The sequence below is a fragment of the Pteropus medius genome, unplaced genomic scaffold, assembly GCF_902729225.1.
Source record: "Pteropus medius unplaced genomic scaffold, Ma_sr-lr_union100, whole genome shotgun sequence".
In the NCBI taxonomy this organism is placed as follows: Eukaryota; Metazoa; Chordata; class Mammalia; order Chiroptera; family Pteropodidae; genus Pteropus; species Pteropus medius.
The window spans coordinates 274613-288367 of record NW_024351543.1 but is presented as its reverse complement, the minus strand read 5'-3'; the positions used below and the strand labels follow the sequence as shown (position 1 = coordinate 288367).

Here is a 13755-nt window from a genome sequence, read left to right as displayed (position 1 = left end):
TTTCACTTAGCATGATTATCTCAAGGTCCATCTGTGTCGTCACAAATGGCAGTATTTCATCTCTTCTTATGGCTGAGTAATATTCCATTGTATAAATGTACCACAGTTTCTTTATCCAATCATCTATCGTGGGACACTTTGGTTGCTTCCATGTCCTGGCTGCTGTGAATAATGCTGCTCTGACATCGATGTGCAAATATCTTTTTGGATATGAGTTTTCAAGTCTTTGGGGTAAATACCCAGTAGAGGGATTGCTGGATCATATGGTAGATCAATTCTTAGTTTTTTAACTAGGTGTTTTTAAATCCAGGAACAGCTGCAATAGAGAGGACGGAGGAAATATATTCGGGACTGTGGTTTCTGCTCAATTTCATACTTTTACACACTTCCCATCTACTCTCAGTCTTCTAGAAATGTGTTGAAATATCTAATTTGCTAATGCATCTCCCCAGACCATTATTTTTACCGATGTGGTTTATATTTACTTTTATATTTCCTTGCTATCAGTGAAAGGAGGTAAGCTAAAGTTGTACTCTATAATCTTGAACTTGAGGCATCTGTCCTTCCAGTTACTCCTAATTAAGTCATTCTACCTAAACTACTCTTGCTAAAGGTTTTGGTGGCCTCTGTGTTACTAAGTCCAGTGTGCACTTTTCTGTCCTTATGTTTCTAGGTCTCAGCAGTAGTATTATACACAGTTAACCACTCCCTCTTTGTTTCCTTGATACCACATTCTTGTAATATTTCTCTTATCTTTCTGGCTGCTCCCTTTCTATCTGCTTTGCTTGCTTCCCCTCCTTTACCTGACTCTAAATGTTAAGTTCTTCATGTTTTGGTACTGTTTCTTTTCTCATTCTATTCTTTCTCTCTAGATAATCTCACTCATTCTCATGGCTTCCAATACTTTCTATACTCCAGTGACTTACAGTTTTGGATCTTAGTTTTAGATATTTCTCTTGAGTTTTGATCCATGTATCCATTTGCTTGGATGGATATATGAGTGAACCACAAGGCACCTTAAACTTAGCATGTTCAAAACTGAATTCTTGATAACCTCCCTTCCCCCAAATCTGTTCTTATCTTCTCCATCTCAGTAAATGGCATCACCATCACTTCAGTTGTGCATGGATCCGTGTGTTTCACCCCCCACTTCTAGTTCATCGCTTCAGTTCTATTGCCAAAATCTTTCTCAAATTTGTCTACTTTTCTCCATCTTTCTAGCCAACATACCTTAGTCAAAGCTGCCATATCTTTCCTCTAGATTACCAAAGTTGCTTTCTGGTCTCTTCCATTCCTGCACTTCTTAACTATCCATAACATTTAAGAAATGTAAATTGAGTCATTGCCAAAATTTCTCCAGGTTTTATTGTTCTTGAATTAAATTAGCAAATTCCTAACATGGCTTAAAAACCTCTGCAATAAATAGCCCTCACACGCCTCTCCAATCTCATATTTTTCCAGTTCTCCCCTCGTTGCTATGCTGCAGCTACCCTGGCCTCTTTTCTTTGCTTTCTCCTATTTTTGTGCCTTCATATATGTCGTTCTCTCTGCCTGTAATGTTCTTTGCTCTACTTTTTGCCACATATGTAATCATTTAAAATTTTTACTTCTTCAGAGATGCCTTTTCTGATCATCTTCAGTTATATAATTATCTATACTGTCTCCACCCCCAGGATGCCCAGATGTTAATTAATATACATATTAAAATGTGAACTTGGCAGGCAGTTTCACAAGGATAGTGATAAAGCTTTAAGGAATATCAAAGTCTCCAAACTTGATCGTTAGAGGTAGCATTGTGAGTATATTCCCCGCTAAAATAATTTAGATATTTGGAAGCCAAATCCTTCTAAAGAAATAGTGAAATACTTCTTTAACTACCATGATGATTGTAATACAATCTATGGCTAAATAATAATACATGTTTTTGTTATTTTTAAATTTTATCTACAGTATTGAGGAGGACTGTTCAAACTCGTCCTGCTCCACGAATTCCTCCAACAGTGGAAATAATTGAGAAGGAACAAAATTGGGAAGAGAAGACCTTACCTATAAGCATAGATATTCAGAATTCAAGTGAGGAGAGTCATCTCTTCACTCAGAGGTGGAGGGTCTCTCACATGGGAGAAGATCTGGAGAACAAGACCCAGGCGCCTGTCGTTGGCCTCTCACAGCCCCTGTGCAATTCCCACTCAGATACTCAGCAGACAAGAAACCCCACATTCTCAGAAGGGCCCTCAGTTTTGGGAGATGGACAACAGCTTAGGACAAATGAAGCTTTAATACAAAGAAAGGACATCATGGCACGAATCGCTGAGTTGACACTGCAGAATTCAGCTATCAAGGCACATCTGAATAATATTATTGGGCCAGGAGGAGAGCAAGGGGATGGACTTCGGGAGTTAAACAAACAGGAGACAAGTCATACAAGTGACATGACTGCTGTGAGTACCAGTTAAAGATTGACTAGGGACATATAGGAACTTAAGTACATTGGTGGAACATCTTAAGAGACTTCTTTCCAGGAGTTATCCGGGATATCTTTGACTGCTACTAGATGGCTTATGTTTTGTCATGTCCTCATTACAAAATAAGTGGAAGTTATTTGTCAGTTTATAGCGTGCATACAATAAAAGAAAAAAGCGTAAAATAAAAAATCAGAAATGGATGAGGAAAAGAGGACAAAGGTAAAATGTATAGGAAAGCTAAAATTAAGCTAGGAATGAAGTTTATAACCCATCCTCATGCTGTTCACAGTGATGGGCGAGACTTGCTTTTACTTCTTTATAAGCCACAGTAGATCCTGTCAAGGTTCTGATAGGGGACAGAACAGAGTTTTAGCAGTTGGAAGGACCTGGCAGCATCGTGGATCAGAGTTTCCAGGGGTGATTGTTTCCATAAGGGCTTTACTGATGGTGGACCGAGGGCTTCCATGAGGAAGGCTAGGAGATGAGGGATAGTAAGGTTAGAGGATAAGGGCCACATCTGTCAGCACTGGCTCATGGGGAATAAGGGCAATATGGGTACTGAGTAACAGAAATAGTAGTCAGAAGGGACTGGCTGAAGAGGAGCCTGGAAGGAGTATTAGGAGTAGGCAGTATCCATCAGTACAGATGTATCTAAGTATGAATTGCCTTAGTTTTGAGTCACTGGAAACATTTCTATGTTTGTAGCATTTTGAAGATTATTGAAACAGATAACTCTTTAGTTTAAAAAAGATAACAGAGTTAACAATTGAGCTTGCCTCTTTTTCTAACTAGTATATAGATCAGGCCGAGATGACAGTCTAATATTACCGCCTTTTTTGTTATCATTAGAATTATAAAATGATCTTTAATTAATACTGTTTTGCTTATCTCTTTTTAAACTAATGAGCATAAGCTTTGAATTGCTGATTTCTATTAAGGATTGTTTTTTTCCCAAAGGGACATATTTAGCTAAATGAAATAATATATTTCTTTAAGGAATTTTCAAATTTAACTTATATTCCTTCAGTGGCTATTTTTTTTTAACCTCTTATATTCCTTTATAGTCACTAACTGTCCTGAATCAGATACTTTAGGCCAAACGTGTCCTAGGGAGGCTGACATACAGTCAGAAGGAGTGATAAGGTTCCTAGAAACCTTTGCCAAATAATTCATGGTGCATGTATGAAGATTATAATTATAGAAGCATCTCTTTCAACTGCAGCAGATTCTCCTTTGTGTATTGTGATTCATACTCCGGATCTGGCATTAATATGTGTGTTACTTAAAAGCCAGGTCACTAGAAATAGTGTCTTTGCTTGTGTGATCTTTTGTGCAGTTCAGTAAACACTAAGATGTGGGAAAGTTTCATCTCACAGTCACTCTCTGTGGACAGAGGGACTGGAAGACTTACGTGACACCAATATTAGAAAGATTAGTATCCCTTTACTTTAAGCCCTAATTTTTCAGTTAAGTGACTTGTAAATTCAATTTTTCATCCACTATTCAAGTTTGCAAATAGCAAGGGCCATGAATACTTAACTTGTTGGCTTTTAGTAGAAAAGTTTATTTTTACAAAAAGTCAGAAATTTTTGGATTATTTTTAATATGGAATTTGTGCCTTTTTTTTTTTTTTAAGAATTTTCCAGCAGCACAACCCCTAACACCAAGTAGTATGGAGGAACGGATTGCAGAATTGAACCGGCAGAGTATGGAGGCTCGTGGAAAACTCTTGCAGTTAATAGAGCAGCAGAAACTTATTGGTTTGAATCCTTCTCCACCAGTATCACCTATTCAGTCACCTCTCAGAGCTTGGACTGGTTGGTCACAAATTCATGATTTAAAAAGTAGACAGTTTAAAAGCTAGAAAGTTTTTATATGAGAGCATATAATTCAGTGCCTTTAATTTTACACAGAAAGAAACAGACTAAATTACAGAATCAGTATATAGAGATAAGACTAGAAGGCCAGTCTCCTGTTAGAAAGCTTTCTTGTGATGCGTGCTGTAGTCTTCGGTGTCTGCATTTCTAAGTTGCCGTACATGGAAATGAGACTCATTACAGTATATGATTCACTTAGAACATATGCTGCAACTAATTATAAAATATAAGCTTTAGAATGAGAATTTAGAATTTCATCAGCAACAAATTACAAATTATTATTCTGTTAAAATCATTTAAAACATTTTTATTTGTAAATTAAACTTTTGTTGTTACATTTAGGACTGAAAAGCTAGAGGGGATTCTAAATAATAGAACAGTAACCAGAAAATTAGTTGTCATAGTATTCACATTCAAAAAGGTACTGATGAGACAAAGGTGATCTCAAGTTGTGCTTTAGCTAAAATTTGAATTATTAAGATCCTTAAGGGGTAGAGCTACAGAGACTGATTGTGGCCCCATCTAAGAGTTTTCTAGTGGCCCAGAATAGAAAAAGCTCTGTATCAGGAAGTGGTGTATTCCAAGTGTTTAAGAATCTTGGTGTTTCAGAAAGATTCATATGTCCTTTGGCTGATCGAAGTGGGTTACCTTTAAGATATCTGCCAATAAGATGTTTTCTCTCAGAACTTATTTCCTTTTTGAAACTACAGACTGAGAAAGCAGACTCTTTTGGAAATTACTGGAGATGACAGATAATGCATTTCCCCAAAAATAAAAGAGGACATGTTTATTCTAGACTTCTTCAAATGAGAACTTTGTCTGCTGTTCTTCAGTCATGAAGTCTAGAGGCAACTTCTGATTAGAATGAGTAACTTAAATCACTCAATATGTATGATCACCTACTACGTGCCTGCCATGTTCTGGAGACTGGTGATACTGCATCAAATAAGACAAGTCCCTGCTCAGCTTGACTACTTTAGTATCCAGATTGGGGAGCAGGCAATAAAGAAATAATCAAATAAATGTATGGGATAATGTCAGTTATTGCTCAGTACAATGGAGAAAAATATAGCAGATCACGCTTAAGAATAATTTTTTAATTAAATGAGACATCTTCTGTTTCAGTAGTTCTTTAAGGAAAAAATACTTTTATTTCTGTTTTTTCATTTAGTCCTCAACGCACCTTAGGAATAGACAGAACCGATATTAAAGCTGTTTGATAAATAAACTGATGTGCATGTAGGTTATATGATTTGTCTGAAGTTCTAAAGCAAATCGGTAAATTTGTAACTGTTCTTGCCACTCTTTTCTTAAGTAAAATTCTTGGTTTTACAGGAACCTCTGTGGGCTGTAATGCTAAAGATAAAAGTAAATCATATGCCATGCAGAAACTCTTTTATTTTCTAGGGAACCAAGGTATATGTTATAAAATTAAATAGGGTGTCACTACCCCCTAAAGCCCAGAAATCACTGATTTAAAGCAGTGATTCATGGGAGCCTCTGTGAAACTGTCTGGGATAGACATGAAGCCTTTCATTCATAGATACTTAGTAAATATTTGTTGATTGATAACCTACTTCTGAAAATTGAAAATATACATAATTCTACTTGCCATTGGCCGTATGAGCTCTTCAGCTAACTTTCCCTTCCTATTTAATGTCTTCAGTAACAGTAATAATGTGATAGACTAAGAAGACTTAAAGTTTTACTTCAGAAATTTTCTTTCTTTTTCCTTCTTTTGGGAAAACTTTAGATAAGCTGTTTTTGACAAAAATTTCAAGTTCTTTAGGGCTAGCTCTTAATTTCTGTTTTTCACTTCCAGATCTGACATGATACTACTTGTCTGAAGATTCTGGCTCTCTATGAACGGGCATGCTACTGAATTGACACTAGTAACTAATGTTTCTTGTCTCACAGTTCATTTGTTGAAAAATCCTTCAAGTGTTATCTGTGGGCCATAATGATAAAATATAGAAAGAACTCCCAAATTTATAATGTAAAATTTGCAGTAAGATAGAAATCAAGTTAAAAATTTTAATTTTAATTTTAATGAAAGGTAATGAAACTAATATTTATTTTTATATTTTAGAAGGAGGAAAGAGGACAATTGAGGTATCTATTCCAGGAGTAGAAGCCTCAGAAAGCTCAAAATGCAGTACTATCTCTCCTACCAGTGGGATAAATACAAGAAGGTAGGGTTGCAATGTGAATAGTTACTTAAAAAAAATCAAGAATGTGGTATGTGTTTTATTCCCTTTGTGAAACAAGAAAGTGCATAATATCTGACTTAGGTTTGGACAGACTCACCCATGTAGAGAAAATAAAGTAATGGGAGAGGAGAAATTTGGAGGAAAAAGAAGAGGCACGAGGAACAAGCCTTCATTAAGTAGAAAAGCATGGGTTGGCTAAGGAAAACAAAAATCAGTTAATAGCACAAATATAGAATGATTTATGGATTACAAAATGAGGGTGGGTAAATCGACCAGTAATATTTTCCTTCTTTACAATAATGAAACTGAAGCTCATTGAACTACTTGTGTGATTTGCCTTGATATCTAGGGTCACGTGTTGGTAAATTCTGACGCTAAATATGTCCTCGGCTTTCTGTCTCCACTCTACATGGCTCCTATTGCACTGAGCTGCTCCAATTCTTGTTATTCTCTTCCATTACCTCAGCCTTTTTCCCCTGTACGTGTTAATGCTAAAAACTTATCAGTGTGATACTGTAATGGTGGATACATGTCATACATTTGTCAAAACCCATAGAGTGTATAACACAATGCATGAACTCTAATGTAGACTATGGATTTAGTTAATAATAATAATGTATCAATATTATCAATTATAATAAATGTGCCACACTGATACAAGGTGTTAATAATAGAGGAAACTGGGGAGGGAGGAGAGGTTGAGAATTTATTGGAACTCTTTGTACTTTACACTCAGTCCTTCTGTAAATCTAAAACTACTCTAAAAAAACAAAGTCTATTAATTAAAAAAAAGACTTAGGTTGGTAAAAATATGTTACAAATATTTGATCTCATTTGGACCTAAGTCAGCCATTTCTTTTCAAGCCCTTGCCAGTATTGAGAATTGTCAGTCTTAATAATTTTTGAAGATTACTAATGATAGATTACTCTCTCACTCTTTCACTCTCTTTTATTTCTCACAAATAGATCTTCAGGGGCTACTAGTAATTCTTGTTCTCCATTAAACGCCACCTCGGGAAGTGGACGATTCACACCTGTTAATCCAAGAGCAAAGGTATGTGATCAAATATAATGTGTGAAGGGGCAGGAGGGTGAGGATGGATGTTTAGTGATTTCCATTCTTTATTATTCCTGTTATCCTAAAGATGATAGAAAATTCTCACAAGAAAAATATTAATTCAACTTTGTTAGAAAAACAAATTACACTTCTTTTGTTTTCTAGGATAACTAAGGAATAAGATAAAATTCAGTAGGATTTCAACAGCTGTTAAAGACTGGAACTTACTGGTTTTAGACAGAGCTTCCCAAGTAGTATGGCAGGACATCTCAGGTGTGCCTTGAATAGGCTGTAGGTATACTGAGATATTGGTTCCTTTAGTCCTTGCTGTGGCTGGGTGGAGCTTGGGATAGCTGGAGCCTTGAGGCCAGTCACTTTATGTGTCACTTACCCCGGTGTCTCATATCTGAGTGTGACACTGATTAGAGTAGTTATGGCACAAAGAATAAATAAATGTCTTACATAGTCTTCATGCGTTCTGATTTGCTATAGGAATGTATAGAAACTAAGCATCTTACAATATATCCACAATTTTTGCCAAAAACATTTTTCTTTGTTGGTAATATAACAAAATATAGTTCCCCTAAGTGTTTAGTCAAAGCAAAACTTGAAGATATCTTTAAAATCATAAACATTATACTTGCAAACTTGAGCTAACAACTGTCTGAAATGGGGGGAGTTTTCTTTGCTCTTCTTGCCATTAACTTTAGTAATTAGACCAAATAGTGAGTGTTTTATTAACAATTGAGTTTTTACAGCCCAAATTAATTGGTAGGCTCAAATATCCTAGTTGTCCAGGACTAGAAGATTTGTCCCTTGCTGTTAATTATATTCTAAAAAAGCTTTAAAGTAAACTATTTTATCTAATTTGCCCTTAGTTTCTGGAATTTAGTAACAAATTTAATTTACAAGCCCAACTAATTCTTTTTGTTATTTTTAAAAGTTGTACCTATGATTTGTATAAAGCACTGGATTTACCCTTTTTAAAAAAATTAGGTCTCCTAAATCAATAAAGATATCTGTTGCTCAAGGATTCAGTTATTTTGGAGTGTCTCTGTTAGAGAATAAATATTGCCAGTAGCGATTTTATTTTCAGGGTCATTCAGTGGCATAGGATAACTTTGGTTCTATGTGCTTGGTCTAAATAATTGTAAATCTTGAATGGTCTTATGTTTCTGATTACTTTCTATATCTTTTTTGCATCTTTGTTCAACAGATTGAGAAACAGAATGAAGAAGGATGGTTTGCTCTTTCTACCCATGTGTCATAAGTGAAGTTGAGTTTTAGTTTGTTCTCAGTAATATACTCTAGAACTCACTCTCCTGTCCCTGCTCCTCCTTGCAAGTATTTAATGTCCTTCTTTCAGATAAAACCTACAAAGATCTTGTGACTTAGTACTAATAGAACAAAGAAATAAAGCAGTTATTTTATTTTTGACCTTTTAAAATAGAGTTCCAACTAACGAACAACCTACAGTCTCTTTGTGAATAAAATTTTGACTCTAGGGAAATTAAAGTTTTAGATTCTAATAATTTCATATGTATTTTAAGGTTTTCCGAGTAGTACATTATTTTATCATCTTTATTTAGTTTTTAAAAAATCTAGTGTATCTTAAATGTCGATCTATTTATTTTTATTTTATTTCTTTCTGAAGAACTAAGTTGCTTTGCATGTGACTTGAAATAAAAAGCCTCTGTGTGATTAAAGTTTGGTTTTCAGAAAAATTTAACACTTCCTTTGTTTTTTTTATTTTGGGACCAGTCACTGTAGTCTACTACTTTTTCCATCAACTAGAATGTTTAGCTTTAAAAAGTAGGCATGGGGTTATTTGTTTATATTTGCCTCAGGAAGTAAGAGTGGTTGTATATATTGTAAAATTGTTATGCAGTCTTTAGATGTGAAAATGTCATCAATAGTGGTAATGTACATCAAATAAATAATGATCGTAGAGCTCGGATGTCTAAATGCAGTAACAATGATTTGTTGGTGTATTTAGAGTTTGAAACAGAATTGAATACCAAAATTTGCTATCAATTTTCCTAGCCCAGAATCTACTAAGCATTCGGGGTAAGTTTTTCTTCAAGGCACCTGTTTGTCTCTCAGACATTGGTTTCTATTTTAAACTTACTTTTTGAATTATCTCTGCCCCTCAGCTCTGTGACAGGAATTCTTAACCTAAGTGAGGTGGGAGTGGGGTGGGGAAAGCAAATTCAAGCTCTGTACTTGGAGAGCTTTCTGAGACAACAACCTCCCTCCTCTTGAAATTGTAAGTCACTGTTCTAGAAGTGTCATTCGCAGTTTTTATTTGAGCCTCTTCATTGTCGTGGTGGCAAAAAATAATAATTTCTTCTGATATTACTGATTTTATTTATGTGAAGTCTTCTGTATTCATCTGCATTATTGCAGATTCTTCCATTTGTATTGCGTGTTTTGAAACTTTGTATTTAATAAATAACGGTCCCTGTCTGGGATATAAACCATTTTGGTGTTATCCCCTATCCTATATTATTGGAAAGTTAGATTATCTGCTTGGTTTGTGAATATTCTTTTGACATGCGTTTTCTTTAATATTCTCCAGCTGGTTGGCTCTTTATTTTTTAAATCTAATATTTTTTAAACCCGAAAAGCCACAATTTTCAACTTTGGGAGCATTTAAAAAGTGGCACACTGACTATGGGGTGTGGGTGAGCCCTTGACATGGTATTTTAAAAAGCAAGGGAGGGAGCAATTGGGGGAATCATTTTATTAACTATATAGATGTCTAACTAATGTACTGTATACTCAAAACTAACTTAAATAAATAAATTAAAAAAAATAGGGGTTCCTTAGAGAGCCCCCTCAGTTCATCCCTACTTAAATGAAGTAATAAACACAATGCAAAACTGGGGCTGGGCGGGGTGGGGGAAGTCGCTCAAAGTGATTTAATGTGCAGCCAGAGTTGAGAACCATTGTCAAAAACTTTTACCACTAGCTCACTGGCAACCTGTGGGACTGACATTTAAGTACTCATCCTGTTCATGTTTGTTTTTGCTGATAAAGTCCAAAAATAGATTGAAAAACTCCAAGAATACTAGATGTAGAGAAAAGAGCCTTTTCTAGGTCTTCTAAACCAATGCTTCTCAACTTTGACTGCCATTAGAGTCATCTGAGGACCTTCTAAAATTCCTAATGCCCAAGTCTCACTCCATACCAATTAAATTAGAATCTCTGGGGGCAGGACACAAACCTCAGTATTTTTTAAAAATCTCCTAAGATGATTCTGGCGTACAGCCAAGCCTGGGAAAAATCATTACAAAGATTACTTATCATCCCCAAATCATATATTGATGCATGTTTGGTTTTGGTTAACAGTTAAACTATTTAAAAGCCCTCTTTATCAGCTTTCAGAGCCAACTGCATCAGTGGGTCTTAAAGTATGAACCCCAACCAGCAGCATCAGCATCACCTGGGGTACTTGTTAGAAATCAAAATTCTTGGGCCCTTTCCAGATCTATGTATCAGAAATCTGATGTCTGTTTTAATATGGCCTTCATGTAATTCTGATGCAGGCTCAAGTTTGGGAAACATTGATCTATAGCATTGAAGAGAGGTGAATCTCTGCTATATTTGACTGTGTAAGTACTGCAGCACTTTGTACTTCCTTTAAGAGTCCAAACTCAGATTACTTGTGTTTCTTGTGTCTAGACTCAAGTTTTTGGATAACATATAACTTCACCAGTATGCCCCAGAAAACTGCTAATCACTTGCTAAACTTTAATAGAATTCATAGTTCTCCAAATTGCAGCACGGGAGAGAAACTAGATCAATAATTAAATCCACAGTTGTGATATAATCATTCTCACTCTGTATAGTGAAATCATTTGGGTTAGGAGAATTTAACAATAATTTACTGTTTACTAAGTGCCAGGCACTGTTATAGCCCCTTTACATGACTTCATGACACCTTTATGAGGATAAGTACTGTTATTCTTATTTTGCAGATGAAGAAACTGAGGTACAAGGAGGTAAGGATTCTTTCAAGGTCACACAACTAGGGAGTGGTGACACTACAATGGGAACATAGTCAGTCTTTCTCCAAAGCCTATGCTGTGCTGCCACCTTGCAGTGTGTGTGGTATGGAAGCACCATTAATAATAATAGCTATCTTTTATTGAGCCATTTCTGTGGCAGGCACTGTGCCAAACTGCAGTGTCCCTATTATCTCATATTTCACAGTAAACCTATGAGTTAGATGTTAAATGCCACCTACCCACCTTTATAGAGAAGAAAATTGAGCCCTAGAGGTGAAGTAAGTTGCCAATGTCATAGTACTTGTAAGAACTAAAGCCAGGACTTGAAGCTCTTTTTTAAAATAATCATTGGACTTCTAATTTATAAGAAAGAACTAATATAGAAATAACTAATACAGCATAATGGCTAAGGGTGCAAGTATTGGAATCAGAAAGATTGGATTCAAATGCCACCTCTGCCCTTTGGGCTGTATCCCTTGGGCAAATTAATCTTATCTTTTCCATTTGAAAGTCAGAGATAATAATAATATCTTTCTCACAGGGTTATGAGGATTAAGTGAGGTAAATATATGTAAATAAATATGCTAAGAACAGGATCTGACTCAATAAACATTCAGGAATGGTGACTGCCAATTTTTTGGTGTATAAATAAAACTATTTCTTCTGTGTTTCCAGATTTTAAGACATTCTGTAGTGAATTTATTGTGTTTTTGCCAGGTTAACAATTGGACCCAGTGTTTTAAATTTCAAGGTATTTCACCCGAAAAGATATTGGAGGTTGAAAGAAAATATATTGGGCATATTATCTGAAAATGTAATTAATGTTCTATTTAAAAGTAAGTTTATTCTATGTTTTCTGACTTTTTAGACACCCTGGATATACCATTTAATAGTAGCAAGGATAATGGTCTTTTTTTTTTTTTTTAATCCTGGACAATGCTTGCCTAAAGAGAACAATATTACTAACCAATGCATGGTATAAAGTTTTGGGGAAGTTGTCATGTGACATTATGGAAACCAATAAACACAAAATACAATACAGCTATTCTGTCTTTATTGAGAAATAATTTATAAACAATAAACTATCTCTGTTTAAAGAGAATAATTCATTGACTTTTGGCAGTTGTAAATACAGAGTACCACTACAATTAAGACACATTTCTTAATCTCCAAAAGATTTCTCCTGTCTCTTTGCAGTGTGTTCCTCCCTTTGCTCTAGCCCTAGGCAGCCACTAATCCGCTTTTTGTCATAGATTTATTTTCATTTTACATACATGGAATCATATATCACATACTATTTTGTGTCTACTTTTGCCATAATTGAGATTCATCCATGTTATATCAGTTTCTTCCTTTTTACTTCTCAATAGTATTCATCGTATAGATATTTATCCATTCACCTGTCAATGGGCATTTGGGTTTTTCCCAGTTTGGGGCTATTGTGAATATAGCTGCTATGAATATGTCTGTACAGGCTTTGTTTGAACATAAGTTTTTTTCTCTTGGGTAAATACCTTAGGCATAGAATGGCGTGGTATTTCTTTAACTTTCGGAGAAACTGCCAAACAGGTTTCCAAAGTGATTGTGCCATTTTACATTCCCAACAGCAGTGTATGAGTGTTGCAGTTACTCCACATCCTCATTCGGTGCTGGCAGTTCTTAGTTTTACCCATTCCAGTGAGTGTGGAGTGTGTGCACTGTGGTATGCATCTCTCAGGACTACTGTTAAGTATCTTTCTATGTGTTTATTGACTACTCATATATCTGATGTGGTGAAGTATTCAAAGTCCTTTGTCCATTTAAAAAATTAAGTGGTTAGTTTTTTTCTTATTGGATTATGAGTCTTTTATATATTATGGATACAAAGTTCTTTGTCACATATTATTGCGATATAGTAGCCATTTTAAAACAATGTTTTGCGATCCAATCAAAAAATAGGCAGAGGACCTGAACAGACACTTCTCCCTAGAGGACATACAAATGGCCAACAAATATATGAAAAGATGCTCAACATCGCTAGTTATTAGAGAAATGCAAATCAAAACCACAATGAGATACCATCTCATACCTGTTAGAATAGCTAACAGAATTACTTGACAATAGGACAAGTAATAACAAATGTTGGAGAGGATATGG

At 35.3% G+C, this 13755-nt stretch overlaps 1 protein-coding gene across 17 annotated transcripts in view; it reads left to right on the top strand.

The window, feature by feature from the left end:
• SPICE1 (spindle and centriole associated protein 1) overlaps positions 1-10089 on the top strand; it is a 58735-nt gene extending 48646 nt beyond the window's left edge. For 16 of the 17 annotated variants that reach the window (XM_039843019.1, XM_039843015.1, XM_039843020.1 and 13 more), the window contains 5 exons: positions 1951-2441; positions 4102-4282; positions 6432-6534; positions 7519-7606; positions 8826-10089. In XM_039843019.1, coding sequence (XP_039698953.1) covers positions 1951-2441; positions 4102-4282; positions 6432-6534; positions 7519-7606; positions 8826-8879 — 917 coding nt within the window. In that variant the 3' untranslated portion in view covers positions 8880-10089. Of the gene's footprint in view, positions 1-1950; positions 2442-4101; positions 4283-6164; positions 6235-6431; positions 6535-7518; positions 7607-8825 lie in introns of those variants that run through there. The other variant, XR_005648765.1, reaches the window with a different exon arrangement.
• The last annotated feature ends 3666 nt before the right edge of the window (positions 10090-13755 follow it).